At 37.4% G+C, this 22,137-nt stretch overlaps 1 protein-coding gene across 1 annotated transcript in view; it reads left to right on the top strand.

Annotated features, from left to right (window-relative positions):
• PIEZO2 (piezo type mechanosensitive ion channel component 2) overlaps positions 1 to 22,137 on the top strand; it is a 294,414-nt gene that overhangs the window by 249,734 nt on the left and 22,543 nt on the right. The window contains exons 34-38 of the mRNA XM_032707117.1: positions 2,207 to 2,310; positions 5,965 to 6,073; positions 7,752 to 7,820; positions 11,201 to 11,367; positions 14,057 to 14,232. Of these exons, the coding sequence (XP_032563008.1) occupies positions 2,207 to 2,310; positions 5,965 to 6,073; positions 7,752 to 7,820; positions 11,201 to 11,367; positions 14,057 to 14,232 (625 nt within the window). The remainder of the gene's footprint in view (positions 1 to 2,206; positions 2,311 to 5,964; positions 6,074 to 7,751; positions 7,821 to 11,200; positions 11,368 to 14,056; positions 14,233 to 22,137) is intronic.

Raw genomic sequence — 22,137 nt, 5'->3', positions numbered from 1 at the left:
TTCATATCAATAAATGGGTTTGTGGCTGTGGCTGTATATGTGTGTATATTGAAGTCACTTAATCTTCAAGTTTTATGCCAATTCTGAGGTTTAATTTAGATTTTTATTGTTATTTTGATATCAATTGTTATAATTCTATTGTATGGAAAAATACCTTATTTTGTATACGATAGCAATTAAAACAGTCATGAATTTGGGTCAGAGCAGAACAGATAAGGAAGGTATAGTTCCTCCTGTGCCTGTGGATTATTTGTGGAACCCCACAGAGACCAGCAGGAGTTAGGACCACATGCTCTGAGGTCCTTAGATTCTCCTGAGGCACAAAGTTGTGTCTGATGTAGTGCAAAAGATGGTTCTTGCAGCTGGTCTCAGGAGCTCTTTCCCTCTGGGCACAAGCAGATGAGATTATGCTTTGTCCTGCATGGCTCCTCTGCTGCCTCCTCTATCTCATCCCACAGGAAAAGCCTGTTAAGTCCCTTTTCTCAGTAGGAGGAAGTCACATTTTGCAGTAAGAGAGGGGTCTCCCAAGTCCAGGCTGGCCATGAATTGTCTTACTAGTAAAATTTGGTCTCATTAGGAATCCTCGTAGGTGACCAAGAGACCAGGTACTCCATTTTGATGTGTGCAAGAATGCATTATTGCTATTCAATCATACCTCCCTCTTTAGCTGTAAAAGAGGTGTGACTGCTACATTATAGTGTCCCCTCAGATACACTTTAACCTAAAAATTTTGGAGAGAGATCAATGTAGGTTTGTTGTCTGCCATCTCAGACGTTCCAAGTCTGACAGAGTGCCACTGTGAGCCTTTAAAGAACTGCAGTGCAGTAAAGGTTAGAGAGTAGACAACCCTAGATATCAGACCTTATCCAGCTGATCTTCTGTGTGGACAATTTCTCTTGCTGACTACAGGATATTTTTTTATTAAAAAGAACTGCAGACTACTGGCTCTTAAAATGCTTTCATCTCTCCAATGCATTTTAAATGGGCATTCTTGGAAGGCCGAGTACCTAATAATTCATTTGCTTCATGCAGGAAGTTTCCAAACTTTCTTACCACCTCAGTGCAGCAATTAGTACTGCTGAAGTGGACTTTCTGTCCCTCTGCAGGACAATCATTGAAGTTAAAAGTCATAACTAGGCACATGAGGCACAAAATTCCCTCTGAGAGGGAGTTTTAGATGCCAAAGTCATGATCCAAAGAGTTCTGGCAAATTTCACAGTGTGCTTTGAGGTTTCTACAGTAGAAAGATCTGTGTAGAAGTCAAGGTATGATTGAATTAAAGCAATTGTTACTTTTCCAGAGACCTGTAATGAGGGTTAAATATAATTTTATATAAATATGTATTGCTTTATATATCCAGATTGTGTGATGTTTCATCTAAGTAACCATTCCTTTAAATATTTCAGCTTAAATGTGGAAATTACTTACCAGTTTTCATTGCTGAATGTAATGCTGTGATTTTTATTTTTCTCTTGCTCATTACCTTATTTTTGATTTCCTTTGTTTCCCTTGTTCATTCATGTAGGCCTGTTGCCATCTGAGAAATAAAAATTTCTACTTCTGTTCAAGGATATAAGGCCTAGCTTAATCACTGTGCATCTATACTGTATCAAGGTTTCAGAATCTCTCTGAATCCATGGGCAAAAAATTGAAACTTGTTTGCAATCATGTTAGTAGAATTCAAGTGATTTGTTTTAAACAAGCCAAGGTTTTCCATTACCTCATCAAAGCTTAAATGTTTGAAGAAAGTATTAACCATCCCATTGCATAGTTTAAAGGATGACTCTGTGTTTTAAAGAGAAGTTCTGTATTTTTTGTCCAGTGGTACTGCTCATGTAAGTTCATTTACTTAGCTGCTGGGCTTCTTTTACTCCCTCAAATGATCATCAGTCCCCAGTTAATTAAGACTTAATTGCCATTTTTTTTCCAAAAAGCGTAATCCTTGTAACTTAATATACTTCAATCTTTTTCTTTACGTTTTCTTCTCATGGTGATGTTTTCCTTAATTCTTGTATAGTTCTTATTCATGCCCAAAATATCACAGACTAACATCAAATAGATAGACTGAGACCTTTTCATCTCTCACTTGTTTTCTATTTTCACCTCTCCTAGTTATGAATTTTTAAATGACTGGCTGTTCATAGGTTTTGGGGGAGTTGAGAATAGAACTTTTCAGAAAAATAAGAAGATATTTTGTTTCACTTAGTGGTCAGAAGTGGAAATTATTATTTGTTTGAGACGGATAGTGAAGAGGAAGAGGAAGAGGAGAAAAAGGAAGAGGAGGAGCCTCGAAAAAAATCCGCATTTCAGGTACTTTGTGGTAATTTTTAGTTGACATCTGGAAAAAAATGTAGGTTTCCCATAACATAGGCACATATGTTAAAGCTGCCAGTACTTCTAGAGTAGTCCTGAAAAGTATTGGAAATCACATTTCTTGCCAACTTAAAATGCAAGTTTGCCCACTTTAAGCATTGCCAAATACCTGCAGAAACTATAGTGGAGTCATACCTTCATTCACTCTACAGAACATTTTTGGATCTGTAATTTTAAAAGCTTGGCTGAACAGGTAGCTTTTTGCAGACTAGTATTCCCATCCAGATGAAAGCTCATGTCACTGCAGAGCTGGTGCGTTACTAAAAGTTCAACCCAAGCAAGAGCAAGAAACTGCCTCCATGCTCTTCTATTCCTTAAGCCAAAAGCTTTTAAACAAAGCTTCCCAGACACCATTACTGAATTATAAGAAGAATTTTTTTATTTAATTCATTAATACAATGTGTCTTCTTTATATACTTGCACTACATTACATTACCAGTTGATTACATTTGATAAACTGCCTGCATGGTCATGACAGGGAAAAAGATTTTCTGATCTTAATAAGGGCAAAAAAAATCTGGATCAAAGCAATGTGATAAGTAAGTTTTATTTTCTACTGTTTATGCTATATTTTTAATATTTTGCATTTAACTTACCTTGGACCATAGAAATGGTTCATGAATTTCTAGGTCATTTTTCTTTCTGGCTTTCGTGCAGGTATAGAGGAAAGTTTGCATTCTTGTTTGTGCTGACTTTTTAGAAATTGGTGACAACATTTTGTTCAGACGTGCTGGTGCCAAGCACTGAAATTTTAAAGAGTTCTAAACTTGAGGTCAGAAGCTAACAGGATTCTTTCATTTACTCTGAGATTTGGGGTTTTTTTCCATCTCAGTCCTGAAACTATCAATTTGAGGATGAAGGATCTGTTCATTATTTCAAAATTCTGGTCAGATGCATAGGTGGTCTGTAATATGTGCAATATGTGCAACATGAAGGTGTTTGGTGGCTTTATATAGGTAGAGACTTGCATAGAACAGAAAATTGTTTTGTTCATCATTTGGTCAACATACCTTATTCGTCTTCCATCACCATGTGCATGGTCTTAATAAAAATACTAGGAAAGTGAATGTTGTTGTAGATTGTGTTAAAGAATTATTTATGATTTATGGTTTTCTTTCAGTGTAAATTGTGTGCAATAATCTCTTCAAGGGTTGACTTGGAGATTTTATATATTAGAGACTTCAGTCAGTTACAATTCGTCTTATTGAAATTTAAATGTGAACATCCTAAATAATTTTTTGTTCATATCAAAGTTTATGAATGTAAATTTGTTCTTAATAATCTACATACAGTAATTCAATAGATTCTTTTTATTAATGCTTTCTTCTTTTTTACTAATCATTCTTGCTTTGTCCTTCTTTATAGAGAGCTATTGGAAAATTTGCTTCAGCCATTTTAGCCTTGCCAAAGTCTATCATTAAACTACCTAAAACTATTCTTCAGTATTTAATCAAAGCAGCAAAGGTACCTGACATTTTGCAAATGCTCAGTATGTGACCCATCCCACAGTTCCTGATGTAATGTCCTGATCTGCATTTTTCCTCTTATATGGATGATTAAAAAAAAATAGTGACAGTTAAAGCTTCGTTCCTAATAAATGCAATACATTTCATAATTTCAGAGTGGTCAAGACACAAGCAAAGTGGTCTATCTTTTTTTAAGTGTAACCAGAGAGAAAATGCAGACCCAAATTCTTATTTTCTTCTGATACTGATATACAAGATGGTCACATCAATTTGCATGTATCTTATGGACACTGTGGTAATTGATCTCAGAAAGCTGGTAAAAGGTTTGTAAAATACACATTCTGCTCCAAACCCCTTTTTAGCTCTCTACTTTTCTGGCATTTATCATCATAAAAAAGATTTGTGCCTCTTTTCTCTTGTCCTCCTTGAATACATGTAGCATTTCCTCCCTTTGAGCACTATGTATCATTTTACTCTCCATAACACCATATTTGTAAAGAGTGCGTGTTACAGATGGAGCATACCAGCTCCAAAGCCTAAAAGATACTGAACTGAAAGCTGAAAGGTTGTCCAGTGGTAAAAATCTTAACTGTATGCACACAGTCTGCTCTTAAAAAATTTATAAATCAAATGCCTTTTCTTAATTCTAATTTTTCGTCTCCTTCCTAGTCTGTCTTTTACTTCTAATTTCTTCATTCACACTATAACTGTGGGTAGCGTACACTTTCATAGTTAACTACAACAGCAGATGTTGACAATCTCTAATTTTCAGTAAGTTAAAAGTATTTTTCCCTTTTACATTCATTTAATGTCAGTTTGACCATAAAAAAAAAAAAAAGCCTTTTATGTTCCAAAGAAATTTGCATAGGAAAATTTTAAAACTATAAATAAACCAAATAGAAATTCTACCATTCTGTCCTGTGAGGGGCAGTTCCAGCTTCACTGAGATACACATGTTGTTGTCATTGTCTGCATGTTTGTCTTGTGAATTAATAGAACTGGTTTGTTACTGTGCTTTTTCAGCTGCATGCCTGAATCTGTGTGCTTCCCTGCCCTGTCTCTGTTGTCAACCTGTGTTGCTTAGAAATAGAAGACAATGCAGTGCCAATTGAAGATGACTACCATTTTTCAATGAAAACCATAAAATGAAAAAAAGAACATCTTTTGTCCTGTAGAGTTGTGAAGAAGATAAAGTTACTTTAGTTTCTGTTATTTATGTACATATGGGGTAAAAAATATGAGCTTTGCTGCTTTTTTTTTCCTGTAGCCTTTCTTCACAGCTTAAGCAGAACTATTAAAAACTTACTTTTCAGTAGCTTTTTTTTACTTTTATTTTTTTCCCACTGGTATAGCATTTATAAATATTGTGGGCCAATTTTACGCTTCATGCAGTCATACAGGTCAACAGAATGTTGATCTGAGTGAGTGCTGTGAGCAGAATTTGATCCCATAAATCCCCCTTGATAAATAGGTAAGTATTACTGTCTTCCTTTTACGGCTGGAAAGCCCATGGCAGAAGGATTCATAAGTGACTTATCTGAAGCAACAAAGAGGCATTGTCAAGATCAATGCAATTTGATGAATTCCTGACTGCCAGGTTTGGGACTATGTATAGATAACAAATCCATAAATATTCCACTGGGATCTACAGAGGGGGAAAAAATATCTAAACTATGAAAAATACACCAATACCTTTACAGAGATATCTCTACCTCTTTTGATGCTTTAGTTAGCTGAATGCAGCACTTTTAAAGTTTCCATTACTCTACATCTTGCCTGTAAAATGGTAAAATAGGAATACAGAATTAAATGGAGAGATTCAGATGAGGTAGCCCATATGCACAAGGCATTAAGTCCCAAAGTTCAGAATGTGAATTTCTGTGGGTTCTAATGAAACTTGGTTCACCCACAAATATTTTCACATTTGGTTTTACACTTACAAAAATAGCACATGAAAACTCAGCAGATCTGCAGTGGAGGTGTTTGATTTGGGATTAAAAATATTTTCTTACCTCTGCAGATCTGAATGCATTTACTTGAATTATATAGTGCTGCTTGTGGCTTATTCTATGCCTTACTCTCATAACATGAAGAACCTTGAAATAAATGAGTTTTTTCCCTCCAGTTTGTTTATCAAGCCTGGATTACTGACCCTAAAACAGCTCTACGACAGAGGCGCAAAGAGAAGAAAAGTTTTGGGAAAGAGAAACGAAGGCGAAAGGGGTCTGGGGATGGTATGTAGTCTTTTGCATTTTAAAAAATATAATATTGAATATTGCCTGTTCCTGCTAGTGGAAGGCAGCTGAGCTTTAGGGGGCAAGTGCTCTCAGTTCTGATTAGGAACTAGAAAAATGAGTTTAACTTTGACTGGTGGTCTTTCCCTGCATCAGCCCACGACAAGGTCAGCCATGGCCATGTCCTTCTGTTCTGCATAATACACATTGAGGGAGATAAAGGAGAAGACGAGATCTGTGTATTTCCATGGAGTTGCAAGACACATGCCCAGAACTTTTGGTAAATAGGAAGATTCAACACATTGCAGAACACTTTAGCTATATGAAAACATTTGTGGGAGTACTTGCAATAGAAAGCCATAACCCTTTGAAGATGTAACTTTATAAAGCCAAAAACCTGGTAGTTAACAGCATTACTTCAGAATATAGGAGTGTCAATGCCAGGTGTTTGCCCAGAAACAGGCAGAACAAGGACATTACACTTTAACTCCCTCACCTCATAAAAAGCTTTAACTCTTTATCTTTTCTGTCCAGACTTTTCTAGAGTTGGTCAAAGTCACTTGTTTTGATGGTAAATTCATGTGTATTCAAGGGAAAGGTGTTGAAGAACAGTTTCGTGAGGGAGTTCCCAAAGAGCTGTAGTTCAAGTGGAGCTGTAAGAAATATTCTATGAAATAGCCACACATTATTTCTTTTGGCCACATTTCCTGAAGAAATGTTGTTCCCTAAAGAAGTCTGAATTGATATGTGGGGAAGAATATCTAGAAATATTTTTCACTCTCCATGATGTACTCATTGAGGAACGCAAATATCCATGAACCCCTAAAATCAGAGAGAATTCAGTACGTAGCAAAAGGAAAACATGCAAATGTTAATAGGGTTTTACTGGCACTTTAAAATCATTCATGCCTCTGAAAAAAATCAGTTTATAGGTGGTTTGCATATCTTCATATTTTTCTCCTTTTTTAACAAGTAAATAGAAATTCAAATTTTTGGACAGTATAGATGGGGAAGAAGGGAATACAGGCTGAATCAGCCAGACCTTTCCTCATTTTGGCATCTTCACCCGTAAAAAAGAAGGAGCTTTATAAGTGTGCTGCTGCCACTGAAGCTGCAACTGCAGTTATTGGGTATTAGATAGAAGGAAGGTTGTCTGCCCTTCATTTCTGCGATTCTACATCACTCTGTTGCTGCAGGCCTAAATAAAAGCACATGGCAGTTTCAGATCAACTCTGCTGCTTCATTTCAACCTAAGGGTCCCATTCGAATCCTTCAGGTTTGGTGGGTCAGAGGCAGAAGATCAGAGCACTGAATCAGGATGCTCTTTGCAGCAGGTGAAGAAGTGAGCTCGAATATGAGTCAGCAGAAGGTGAGGCTGCTGAGTGTGGCTGAGGAGTTACTGAGAAATTATCTGAGTTTACACCAAGAGATGACCTTTCTAATAAGAAAATGCTGCTGCAAATTACAAGAGAGGGATGGTCATCCCTTAAATCTTCGCTGACAGGATTGGCCCCTCACTTGAGTCCTTTAGAAATGGAAATGTGCTGTCTATTCTGATGATAGGTGAGGAACCAATCACTGCTGCTTGGTAACTAGCATTTTCTACCTTGAATGGCATTTACATTTACATTGTCCCTTCTATAGGTGTAACACTCGCTCTTTCCCTTATTGTTTGCAGGAGGTGGCACTGATGCCGACTGTGAAGACAGTGAAGAGGAACCTGTCAAGAAGAAATCTGATGGACCAGGTATGAAGGCAGAATAAGGGTTCTTCTGCTGTTACAATGCAATTGTGACCAGTGGTATACCACAGAGGGAGCATTGCAATGACCCCAACCTCGCGTCAAAGCCACAAAATCCACTGTAACCAATGCAGTGGTAACTCCCTAACTACTGTCAGATTTTCAACTGCGAGATTCACAAGCCTTGGGTATAGGAACGTCTAGTTCTGGGCTATTAGCTATTGCACTCATTCTCCACATACATTAGTAAATACGTCTGCCAGCTCAGACTTGATCACTTCCTGTGTATTTTAATTTTAGAACAATTTAAGCTTAGGTTCCAGACGTGATTACATAAAGTCTATGTTAAAATCTCCATTGATTTTGAATGTCTGAAATGCTATTATTAGCACAAAGACCTTGTGGGTTTTTTTCAGTGTGTTTTAGCAAGGTTAATATAATGCTTTTGTTTGTACTTACCTGTTCAGCAAGGTACAATAGTCACCTCTAAAAAATTGTATTTTCCCAATCTTACACATCCTTATTCATAATCAGACTTAGGGCTGTTCTGCACAACAGAAGAAATACCAGCAGTTTACAGGATCTTGCCCATATTGAAAGTTTTCCTACAAAGAAGTTTATTAGATCATAAATCATAAGCTTGGCTCATTGTTTCTAACTGAAATAAAAGAAAATGGACTCTCCTCTTAAGTAGGTCTTCATCATGGCTTATTTTGAGTGAGACTTTGTAATTAAAAGCTATTTTTCTTCTCTATTTAAGATTGTTTCACAGAGTTTCAGTTAGAATTGTGTCCCTTAGTGAGTCACAGGGTAGAAGATGTTACAAGGATGTGGGAGATGTCATTTCTGTCTCACAAGGACAATGGTCTCAAATAAATGAGTTGCATTGCTATTGGGATGGGGCTTGGTGGGCTTTTTTATTTGTTACTTATTGGCAATGCAGTTATCTGTTAAAACATTGAAGTTATTCACTAAAATGCATCTCCAGGGATATACTGTTAGTGCTACATGGGAGTTAGGGAAAAAGAAGGAGTTTTAAAAATAATTTATATTAGAAATAATCAATTTAAGGCACTTTATATTTTTGTTCAAATACTTCAACCATTCCTAGGCAAAATTTGTTAAAGAAGATGGTTAGAAAAATTAGACAGCAATTGGTAAGGAATCATTAGTATCATTACAAACCTTAGATCGATTCCTATCTCACACTCTCAGGCAGAGAGAAGCCTTCTCTGCATTTGACCCTTCTCCGCCAAAAGTAAATATTTGTTTCCTTTTTTGAGGATGTTTAGATGCAATTGATCCCCAAAAGATTATTTTTAAAAAGTTCTGGAGAACAGCAAAGGTGCCAAAACAGCTACAGTATCATTAAAAATATATGCTAAATCACCTCTATCCCGGATAGAAAATGACCTTCCAGGTTAGACTGGAAGTGCTTGGCACCATGGTGAGACTATGGCATGCCAGTGATGGTCAACAGTAAAGAAAATTTTAACCTGTGAGCTGTGCTTCTCCTGAGGTCAGTAGGAGAAATTATATATTAGAGAAGAAGACTGTGGGTTAAAAAAGAATATTTACATGTTGTATATTTTTGTGTATGAGTGCTGTTTTCTTTTCACCTATTCATACTACTATCAGCAATTCAAAGGAAATTAATGGTCCTTGAAGTAGAAACAGTTTTACATTTAATTTCTAATGGTGAGATTTCCTTAACATCAAGACCTGCATGTTGCATGAATAAAATTTAAGTAGATAACTCATACAATATCTCCAATTTTAAACTACATAGAAAAGGCCTGGAAAAAAAGGGCAAAATATCATTAAATTAATGATATGACAAAGAGAAGGGGCTAAATGCTCTTATGTTTGTGGGCAGCACACCAATTCAGTGGCATTGCTCTGATAAATGGCACAAACTACCATTTCAGCATCCGCTTTTCAGAAATGTACCACTAATGATTTTCTTCTTCATTTTCTCTACACATATATGTGCATACGACCCTGCCTGCACACCCACAGACATGTGCATGTTCCTCTTCAGGAAATCTTTTGCTTTATTATAGCTTCACCTTTGCAGTCTTTGTAAGGAGTGAATGTGAGCTCTGTAGAGTTTTGCGTGCCATCTTGTGGTACAGCAGCGAACTGAGGTTGTTGGAAGGGTCATGCTTTAGCACACAAATTAGCTCCTTAGTATCTACATCAAATATTTTGTCCCTGCATGGCAGATTATTGACAGTTTTCTACTGTTTCTTAGGCTGGTTAATCTAAAATTCATCTTTATACTGGGGCTCTGGGCTTCAGAACCTACCAGGGACAACTAGCTCTGGAACTGGCTAGTTGGAAAGAATTTTTTTAGTATTTCATAGATTCATGGAATCATAGAATGCTTTGGGTTGGAAGAGACCGTAAAGATCATCTAGTTCCAACCCCCCCGCTATGGGCAGGGACACCTCCCACTAGACCAGGTTGCTCAGAGCCCCATCCAACATGGCTTTGAACACTTGCAGCACTATATGAGAACTGCAGTGTGGTGTGTATGGTTGTGAGTGGAAGAAAAATAAGTTGAAAGCGCTGCTTTTTGGATGAGAAATGCAGTTACTAATGCTGACTGAACTACTGAAATGAGAAATTAACTTGAGACAGATGTGTTGAGCAAAATAAAGTTACTATTGTTTTTATAAACCCATAAGCCTTATTCATGGGAAAGTGTACTGTTTTGCCAAAATGGTGCAAAAATAAAGTTTTATAAATTATTATTTTTCCTAGTTGTTCTAGTTGACCTGAGATCACTGTGCAGCCTATTTAGAAAAACAGAGGCTTTGAAAACAGTAAATACAAAGATGTGTGTTTAGGAGGCTGGAAAACTGGGAGAGGTTAAAAGACTGTTTAGGCAGGTTAGACTTTAAAACTCAGCTAAGCAAGGTTCAAGCACAAAAGGCCAAGTTTGTGCAGAAAGAAACACACACAAGTAAACAGACAGTTAAGAGGTCTGACTCAACAGACTGGCTGAGCAGTTTTTCAGATCACAGGACCTGGGGATGTTGAATACTCTCAGGAGATGCTCAAGTCCTTGGGTTTCATTTTACAGACCTGTGCATACTGTGTCTCTAAAATCACGGACTGTTAGTATGACTAATGATTGGAGGATCAAGGACTTATAGGGTGGAAAAGGGATTCCAGATGATAAGCCTAGGCATACAGTCAGAAAATGGTCCAGACAGCCAAAAGGCCTCTAGCCATCTTCAGAGATTCCTTAGTATGACAGGGTCTCACAGACTGGATTGTTATTATTAGACAATGAAGGAAAAATGAATCTAACTCCAGGCAAAAGTACAGTAAAAGATATTTGTGTTCATTAACTCTCTGTTGCTTTTTCTCTCCCTTAGATAACATCATCAAGAGGATATTTAATATCTTGAAGTTTACTTGGGTCCTTTTCCTAGCAACACTAGACAGTTTTACAGCTTGGCTTAATTCCATCTCAAGAGAACACATCGATATCTCCACTGTGCTAAGAATTGAGCGCTGTATGCTGACCAGGGAGATTAAGAAGGTAACGCCTTTGGTCTATTTTGTCTACTAATGCCATTTCCAGCTTGGTGAAAAGTGAAAGGTTGTCTTTTCAGATCACCGTAGTAAGGAGTAAAATTATAAAAATCTCACTTATACATGTGTTTTAAAAATATGTCTGGACTCTTTTACTGCGGCATTTATTAATATAATAAATAATAAACCACATGACCAGGTTAGTTGAGGGTCCAAACAACCAAATCCGTTTACTGGAAGCAAACAACACTTTTTCTATGCATTTTAAAACAACACGTGATTCTCTTAACCAATCACCATGTGGTACCCCAGTGCCCATGTGTATTGGAGTACACTAGGGACTTCATTTCCCAGGATGCCCCTTCCAGTATTCCTAAAACACACCCCCTACATTTTACTGCTTGCTGTTTGATAAATATATAAATAATAAATTATTTTATTTATTATCTGGACACAAAAGAAATTATTGGAAAAGTAATTCTTTGAGAGGTTGATATAAGATTTTGTCTGAAACACTACCGTGACATAGTGTGGTTTCGGGGGGAAAAAATAAATTCAAGAAGGGAGGAAAAGGCATGACATTTTAAACAGCTCAAAAACTACCTCAGTCCATGTATTTCAGTCTTTTTGTAGACCAACTTGCATTAGAAATGAATGACAACATATAGGCATAAATTTCTTCAATCATGATGAAGTTATGTGGTCCTTCACAAGCTAGCTGTGCGTTAGCAAAGCCCATTATTATCAAAGATTAATGCTGCTAGTGTAACTAGAAATGTATTTGGATCTTCCAGGTATAAGTAGATGATACCTTGAAGCTGGATAAAGCTCTCATTTTAAGCACTGGTATTTTTATATACGTCACTAGCTACCCAACTGTTTCTTGGAAATCTGGCATTTTTAGTTCTTTCTAGTTTTTGTTAAAAGCTGAAGACTGTCTCATGGATTAATTAGTCAAAAAGGTCAACAACACATTATTACTCTTGACCTCAATAAAGCCTTCTATTGCCCGGCCACTGTCAATGTGTGATGGCACAATATGATTCCTTCTTACTGCCCCTGATCCTTACAGTTTTAAAATTTGTGCAGAAGCCAGGCTAACTGCCTTTCTCTGGCCATTACTTATTTGAGACCTTATTTTAATTGTTCTTTACTACTTCTCACCTCAACTTTCTGAGTTTTTCCTATGCTTTGTTCCCAGTAGGTTTAGTATTTATTTATGTATTTCAATTACATGTTAGTAGGATGCTACTTTGATTAAAATAGAGCCCATATGTCCTTGCACAGGCTGGTATATCCTACTTCAATCCTAAATCTTCTGACACCAGGGGCCCTTCTGTAGCATCACTAAGTCTCTGTAGCAGCCACATGATTGTCATTGCTGTCCAAGAAAGGAGGCTCTCACTGCAGCCCTCATGATGACATGTTTCTTTGTCCAATGTAGAGTTGGGGACAGTTAATCTGATGTGTTAATTCCTTTAGTATCTCTTCCAGCTACAGAAGAACCTGAAATTCAGTCCTCCATCAGTTGTGAGGCCCTTTTCCCGTCACAACTCTTATCCTTTATCCCAGGCCTGCTGTGGAGCTAGAATGTAACCTGTGACATAGTTTCAAGTCAGGCTGTCATAATGGCACAAACATTTATCATTGCAGAAGCAACACAGCTTGTATACAAACAAACCTAATTAAAAACCTGGGTGTCAGATTTTGTTCTTAAGATGTAATTTTTTTTCCACAAAACATCAGATTTTGAATATTGTAGTTTTGAGTCACTATAAAGGACCAGAGTTGAAATAATAGAAACTAATAATATTAGTAAAGGAAATACGGGCCGTATTTTAGACTAGTTTTATTATTTTAGCTGGAAAAAATCCTTGCGTAAGGCTTCATTATAAGTCAGAAAAATGACTGTTCAAGAATAGCAATCTTCCCTGTCAGTATATCATCTGCAGTCAATGCAACTGCGAGTGGAATGAGTTGGATGTGTTTCTACCTAAGAACAGTCTGTAAAATTGTCGGTTTTATTCTTATGGCACACCTTTAGAATTCTGATTGCAATATCATAGTCAGAAAGACTTGATTCTGTGCCCAGATCTGGGCTGACAGTTAATAAAACCATCTTTTCATGAACTTGTGAAATCACAGAGAAAGAGTAGTGTTTGGTGTATTTTTCATGGTTTCTCAGCTGTGTCCATAATTCCCGAACAAATTCTGATCTTAGGACACTAATGAAAATCTAGATCAGTCTGTACATGACCTATTCCATTTTTTTTCTATTTAAAAATACTGCTACTGGACACTAATAAGACGTATGATTTTTCTTAGAGTCAGTGAAGCTGTCTAAAAGAGATACCTCACAATTTGCTGGAGTACAAACTGAGTCATGGTCTCAGTGCATACCTCATTCTCATGCTGAATAATCTGTAGTCCATGCAGCAGAGTTGTGGTGGCTATATATAGTGAAACCACGTGGGTTGCTCCAGTTTTGCTTGAAAACCAAACACTTCGTGCCATGGTACTTTAAGTCAGAATCTGACTTGCACTCTGAAAAGGAACTACAAATGGGAGTTATTATTTACTAGGCAGCTGTTTGCACAGTCCTTAATCTGTTCCTTGCCAAATGACAGAAGAAACTAATTTCTTGAAGAATACACTCCCCCCCTGCAATGTACGTCTACTTCTACTCTCTTCTGCAGGGAAATGTTCCAACACGGGAGAGCATCCATTTGTATTACCAGAACCACATGATGAAACTTTCTGAGGAGTCAGGACTGGACTCAATTGATAAAAATCCCAGTCAAGCTTCTGGTTTGCAAGCATCTGAAAGAATGGATAGCTTAGATTCAGCAGCTTCTCGTGACAGTATCTCCAGGTATTGATTTAATTTTATTTTGTGAAAGATAGCGGGTTCATGCAGTAGACCTAATACTAGATAACATCTAAGTACTGATGAACTTTCTGGTCAATGTTGAATTCTTGGTTTGATTTTTCCATTTTAATAGTGAAAACTGCTATATGTTACTATTCCTTTATAGTGGTGGACTCAGTTGTTAGCTCAACTCCTTTTTCACTGCATGACTACCCCACTGCTTTTTGGTTCCCCTACAATAAGGAATTGGCAGGGGTTCTGTTCTCGTGCAAAGTAATGGAAAATAAGCTGAGGTTGCTTCTTGGATAGTGGTTTAGGAATTCAGGCAAGTAGTTTGGGGAATGATCATTCATTGTGAATGTTTTGTCTTTGTAAAATAAATTGTTGTCTGTTACCCTCAAATCAAAAAAGGCTTTACATAGAAAGAGATTCTGCCTTTGGGAGGACAAAATCCCCCTCTCATATCCACAGGGCAAAAAATGTTTTAAGAGCCTGATTTCCTAACTGCTATGATTACAGTTCAACAGAGCTACACATTTGTTAATCAAATACCCATACTGGTTCAGGAAAACCACCATCGTCATTCCTTTTTGAAAACAGATGCCATCAAGTCCCTTGCCAAAACTACTGCATGCTCCTACTGCTTCATGAACGCAGAGGCACACACATGCACTTTCCTTTACAGAGGCGGCCTGTTCCCACCATGCCCCTGGTGTTCTTGACTTTTAAGATACTGCAGAAATTGTCCAACATGAGGGGGAGAAAGGAGGGCTTTGGAAATCCAGCTGTTTTATAATCCATTGCCTTCCACTGTCTCCTGTTTTTCTCTGAAGTGGGCAGTATCATATTGTGTTTCATACTCCCAGGAAACCCAGAACCTTCTGTGTACAGTAAATTATGCTTAGCTGTTACTAATGACATATGGTTAGTTGTCAGCAGACTGAAAATAATGAGGGCTTGTCTTCCTTTGATATTATTGAAAAGCAAGTTTAAGAGAGTCTCTATGAGTACTATGCTTCAACAAAATATCCACAAATTTCTCCCCAGGGTAAGCACTGGACTTAGAGAGGTTCACTCCAGTAAAAACATCAAATCTGAGCAAATCTTTCTCAGTGGCTAGTTACCCAACTAAGCAAACTTTGTATTTTGTCTCAATGTTTTACAAGAGTCAAATGATGTGAGAAAAAGTATAAAATCAAATTCTATTAACCAGCTCTCTTGGAACCACTTGGATATTTGCAGGGCAGGTTATAACTCCACAAAGTTCAGTCTCACCTAAAGAATAAACAGTAATATCAGTCCTGCTTTCATGATGTAGTTTTTGGTCACACTGTTTACCGTAGATAGAAGAAGTTATCATTATTATACAATCATGTTTATCAGGAACTTTAACTATAAACAAAGGGAAGCCAATTCCAAAATTAATTATAAAAAGGAAAAACAAATCTTGTAATTTTCATATATAGATTTTACTTCTTCAACGAGATTGTATCCAGTGTTGAGCTCCACTTATGCCTTTTTTTTCAGAATAACCACCCATTTTTCACCCTGCTTTGAGCACACTTTTACATATTTAAGATCTCTTTTCAAACTCAGAGAATTCAGTGATTCTGTGGTTCTGCTTTGCAACAGAAAAAGTTAAATTTTTAACATGTGTTGCTGTCATCTCCATTTCCTTAGAAGAAGTCATAGGATTTATCAACAAAGGAATAGCAAAGGCAGTATTAGAACTGATTTCTCTAATCTCAAATTCTCTTTCTGGTAATGAACAGTCAAATATTCTTGCATTGAGTATTTACAAATTGTGGATGTCTGCTATAATAATAGAGGAACCAATAATGAGTCTGTTGATTGAATGATAATGCCATCTGTTTATTGTGGCACACTTGCATATCTCTTTCAGGGATTACAGAAGTGTTTTTGACCTTTTTTGGAAATGTGAAATGTTTTAAATTTCATGTGAGTTTATTGAGTAATATTTTTTTGAATTATCAAACAAGAGAAGATGGCATGTTATATTTCAAAGTAATGATTTCCAGTAAATGTAGAAGTGACTAACTAAATCTAAAGATTCCCTGTGATTGGGGATCTTAGGTTGCAGTGGAAAACTTTTGGGAAGGGGAAGAGTTTTTCTGTTCCATTTATCCTTTGGTTGTATTACACAAAATTCTGTAGTGGACATTAGGTCCACGAGTAAGGTCAGCACGTCCAGAAGTTCACAGGAATGCTGAAGCACAGAAGCTATTCCATTATAATAAGACATAATCCTTACTACTCAGGACAGAAATTACTGTAGGTATCTGCTCAGTGCTCTAAACACTGCATATCTAGAGAGAACCCTCCTGATCAGTTGCAGGAGCTGTAAATTTCTTGTGATGTTCAGAGCTGACCATCATAAGTCTAATCCAGGGATGTTGTTCTTACCCTACATAAAGTTCTAAAAGGACATTTGTATAGTATCCTTTGTGGGGTTTTCTCTTTTACTAGAGCTCTCACTTATTCTCAGTCATTTTTTCACTGAGTAGGTAGAGGTAAAATGAGGTATTTACAAAGCATTTGTTTGGTTTCTCTTTATGTATCCTAAAGGCAAAGTGCAGAGTTCACATGGGCCAGAAGGCGAAGAGATTGATGTTGATCCTTACCAGGCTATTTGAGGAATACCACCAGAAGGGATTGGGAGGTAGCATGATAGAGCATTTGCTGCAGATTGTTTTCATTTGACTGATGAACTGCTTATTAGGTTAAACAGCTTATGAATTTCTGTAAGGTGATTGGGAACTTACTAAAACCAGTTGGCTGCCCGTTTGGGACTTTGCCTATTGTTATGTAGCAGCAGCTAGACACAGGTCCTAAGTCAGATTTTGCGATATCCAAGGGTTTGTATTCAGTTCAGTTTGTATTCATTTTTGTCCATCACAGATAACATTTTCAGTTCCCAACTCTACCTTTGTGTAGACTTTTATAGGAGCTGCAGGTAGGAGCCTCTGACCCTCCTGTAAGAGTAAATATACAAGTGTAGTCTGAGTGTTTGTGAACATCACTTTTTATTGATGTTTCCCTCAACAGAAGGGACAATAAGGCTTGAGGCAGGGAGTACTGGAGAAGTAACTTTTGACTAGCGAGGCAGGAGAAAGGATGAAGGGAGAATCCCCACTTGGGCTGGATCAAAGTCCAATTTAGGACTGTGAATGTTAGTAATTGTTTGGGATTTTTACTTGCAGGTGTGGGGAATGTAGTAGTTAAAACAGATAATGCCATTCAGTAACCAGCCCATGGACAAAAAAAAACCGAAAAAAATTTGTAAGTCAACCCTTAAGCTAATAAACTCTTTGGGAAGGGTAAATTTGTTTAGCAAAAAGGAAGTCATAACTTAGACATTTCCCACTCATTGAGGATAAAAACATCTCTGCGCTATATATATCTGCATTTGAACTGAATGCCTGATCAACTTTATATAAAATGCTTGAACTCAGGGCTTTTAATGAACATTCAATTTAAAATACCTAGTCCTTGAGTGATTTCAAGATCAACAACAGGAATTTGAGAAGTCATTCAGGAAGATATACTTGAATCAAATTTACATGACAGTCAATTACTTGAGTCAACACCAGCTTTGTCCAGTGTAAATCTCTACACTTTACTAGTGTTCTCAGTTCTTCCATGTTCAGAAGCATGTCCCTAAAGTACATAAAGAATATACAGACTGTGCTGCAAGTGTTGTCTCGTACACATATCCTGACATTTGAGGATACAGAGCAGCTGGTCAGTCAGTAATTATTCTGATGATTCATTCTTCATTTAAAACAGTTTTAAACCAAACATTGAAGGCATTGTTTTTATCCATTGGGATTACTAGATATTTTTCCTTTGATTTTCTGGGAGCCAGGTCAGGACTTCCATGTCTGGGAGGGCAGCTGGCATATGTTTCTTCCATAGAAAATATATGAACGGGCATGTGCTACTTTGATTTCAACAGCTGCTCTGCTTAAGGCTCTTGGAAAGTTCCTTTTGAACTATGTCTGCATTTAAAATACTTCAACACCTTAGTAATAGGTGTCCCTTGAAAGGAATAAACTCAGCCCTTGAGATCTAAAATAAGACATGCATAACATTGTAGCACAGAGACAAAAGGCAATATGCAAAACTATATTGTCTACTTGCTGCCATCTCCCCATATTTTAGCAGTAAAACCTCACTGATAAAGCAATGACCTGGCTTTACTCCATAGATGTATGTGCAGAGAGAAACGTCCTCCCTCAAGACCCTCCCAAGCTACTAAAACAGCTCCAATCGATTCCCATGCTGCTGAATCAGGCCTCTAGAGCAGATCTCCTGTTTGCATAGGAAGCAGCATTTTCCGCTTCATCAAAACCATGCACCCTGCAGACAGCCCTTCAGGTTTTGTCTGGAGGACCCTGTGTGCCTTTGGCACACGCAGAAATAATGAAGTGGCCCGTAAAGGGTCTTGTCCAAGTGAACTGGCAGGACAGAGGTGCCCCTGCCATTAAGACTGTTCTGAAGGAAAATATTTCACAGTACTTTTGGTATCTTGGTGACTCTTTTCTTCTGTTCAAAGACCAAGGTATGCTTTCAACCTCAGCCTATTCTGTCAAAAAACACCATCAGTTAGGGTAGGCCTAAGAATAATTGCTTCTTTGTTCCGCATATTTTGCTGTTTCCTCCGCATTTTCCTTAAGGCAATAATAGCAAACTGTCACTTCAGGCCAGGAGATTTTTTTTCCTCACTTCAAGCTAGCAAAACCAAAGTAACATGGAAAACATCATTGTGCTTCCTTTCTGACCTCTTTCCCAATTCTCCATGCCCCTGGACAAACATAATGCTTGCCAAAGAAGCAAATTCCCTTCTGCTGCTGCTGCTGCTCAGGTGTAACACAGCTGGACTCAAAAGAAGAAAAGTAGAGCATAAATCCTGCATTTTGTGATTCCTTCTTCTCTCATTCTCTTTGAGAGATTCAGGCGGGTCACTACATGCATTAAAACACCAGGTCACTCAACTCATTTCATAGACATCTGTGTTTTTCAAAGATTTTTACAGGAGAAATAATCCTCTTACCTACCATATGTCATTAAGGTATTTGCTTCTTTCCTGTTGCTATGTTAGATGCTTGTATTTAATTATGTACTTTCTTTCTCATAACTCATCCAGTTCTTCTTTTCTCCAGTAACACATAAATGCTCAATGTATGGTGTATGTCTCTGGTGTCCTGTTGTATTTGATAAGTGAAAGGAGATAAGGGTTTACCTATAAGGGTTATTTATATCTGTTCTTTATCTCAAGATGCGCATGTTACCAGTTTTGAAATACTTTAGGCTGTGATTGAAATAAATTAAATCTTCTGGAAAGAATCATCAGGTCTTCCTAGTAAATATCAAAATAAAAGCCATCTCATGCAGAGCAGGTTGTATTTGGCATGCATCTACCGGCTAAGTAACATATCTGATTTGGCTCGTTGGCTCGGAAAGAGTATTAGCCAATATCTGACAGCTATTTTGCTATTTGTGGAATATGAGCTTATTCAGTTTTAAGGGCTCTTTTAGGAAATTGTCTTGTACCTATACGAAAAGGTTCAGCACAGTATATCATTAATAAAATAGAATACATACAGAGGAGATCACTTCCCGAAACACTCTTGTGGAATTTGGAAATTTTAGGAGCAAAAAACCAAAATAAGACCTGCTCACATATATGAGTCTGTGCCCTGGAAAGCATGTAGAGCACTCTGTTGGTTTCATATCTTCTTGAATATGAATAGATGGTTGTTACCCTTCTGTAGCCCCTATGTGAATTTGACCATGGGCAAGCTGAGTGTAGAAATGTGTTTTCATGGTGACTCTAAACAAATCCTTATCTTCTCTCTGAACCTTTTCTCTCTGTGTCAGTGTTTTGCTGCATGGCGAGCATATTTGTTTACTGAACCATGTGTAATACCATTTGTATTTAACACTGTCTTTATAACTGTTTGCGCTGCTAGCTGCTACACTGAAGCAACCATGCTGTTCTCAAGGCAGTCAACCCTTGATGATTTAGATGGACCAGACACTGTTCCTAAAACAAGTGAGCGCGCTCGACCTAGGCTTCGTAAAATGCAGAGCATGGATATGTCCTCCTCATCAGCTGACAGTGGCAGTATAGTGTCAAGGTGCTTAACTCATGCATGCTTTGTTCACTCATTTACCCATACCATTATACTTACTGCAGTGTACATGAATTTGCTTTTGCAGATACGTGGTGTGCAGAGTGGTTTGCATGGTTAATGGAAGCTTTACTCCCTTCTGTGTTGTGGCATGGTTTTGAGATTCAAAGTCAGGATCATAATCTAGGATTCATTTGTTGTTTCACTTCTTATTCTCTTTTTTGTTTTGTTCTATTTTTCATCCTTAATTCATGTAATTTTAAAAGTTGCTCGATTACATTACACTGGTTGTCTAAAAACAGGCTGAAGTCTGTATTTAATCAGCTAAGAAAGTGTCTGATTTTCAGAGTTACTGAGCTGATGTTTATTCTTAAATTGGAAGCTGGAAGTTTCTCAGCTAATCAGAGTTATCCTAAAAATGGAAATAAATGTCTAATTTTAGAAACTAAGATAGACGACTTCGGCCTTGGTTTTTCAATTTTTAGTTTTCCCCATATAGGAAAGATTGCTAAATATGTTTTGATTACTTTAGCACTGAGTAAGGTGTTGGAATTAAGAATGGGAAAATAGCTGTGAAAAGATAGTGAATAATATTAATATCCAGTGAAAGAGAGAACTGTTCAGAGGTTTTCACTCACTTTTTAGCAGGTAAAAACCAGAGATGGCATTGGGAAGCAGTATTTCAACTAGTATTATAAATATGAAATTTTATGGCATATTGCATCATTGCCTTTCAGTGTTGAAAGTGGTTTACAAATTTTTGGTGTCCTTCGGTTTTGAAATTATGGATTTTTATGATTTTGTGCATTTTAACCAGGACGAGTGCTACTGTGAATCATCAAAACACACATCATCATAAGTGTTACATGTTCTAATTAAAATACTGCTCCAAATAAAGTGATCTAACATAGCCACAATAAGTTTATAAGCAGTGTAAAAGAAAAAGAGATGGAACTTAGTTTTTAATTTTGGCAGAAGGTAGTGCCAGATGGCTTTGCCAGTGCCAGTTTTCTGTAAAAAGGTTATGCTTTAGGTGAAAATATTGCTCATTTCATAGGAGCTATGTGAAAACTAGTTTTGTCTCTGTTGAGATACAAGGACATGCAGCCAACAAAAGACACTGAGTTGTCTAACCTGTAGACACACCTGTTGTCTAACCTATGGAGAAGGACTGGAATAGAGACTAAAAAGAGAAAGAGTGATGTCTGAGGGGAGAGGTGAAAAAATACTTGTGAGGGATGGAAAGGGTAAAAGCAGAGCCAACAAATATGACATTCAGATTCCTGTCTGGAGTAATCAGGCTACATGAATTTACAACAGTTGAAACTGTTGCAGTACACAGAGCATTAAGAGAGAAAGTGATTATGGACTACTGCATTCAGCTCTGGGTCAACCAACATAAGAAGGAGATAGACCTGTTGGAGTGAGTTCAGAGGAGGGCCACAAAGATGGTCGGAGGGCTGCAGCACCTCTCCTATGGAGACAGATTGAGGTATCTCGTGCTGTTCAACCTGGAGAAGAGAAGCCTTCAGGAACACCACATAGCAACCTTCAAGAACCTAAAGGATGTCTAAAAGAGAGATAACGAGGGATTTTTTACAAGGGTATGGAGTGTCGGGACAAAGGGTAATGGCTTTACACTAAAAGTGAGCAAGTTTAGATTATATATTAGGAAGAAATTCTTCACTCAGAGGGTGGTGAGACACTGGAACAGGTTACCCAGAGAAGTTGTGGATGTTACATTCCTGGAAGT

This window comes from Chiroxiphia lanceolata, chromosome 1, assembly GCF_009829145.1.
Source record: "Chiroxiphia lanceolata isolate bChiLan1 chromosome 1, bChiLan1.pri, whole genome shotgun sequence".
NCBI classification, from domain to species: Eukaryota; Metazoa; Chordata; class Aves; order Passeriformes; family Pipridae; genus Chiroxiphia; species Chiroxiphia lanceolata.
Note: the sequence above shows the minus strand (reverse complement) of the source record. Positions and strands in the feature narration are given on the sequence as shown.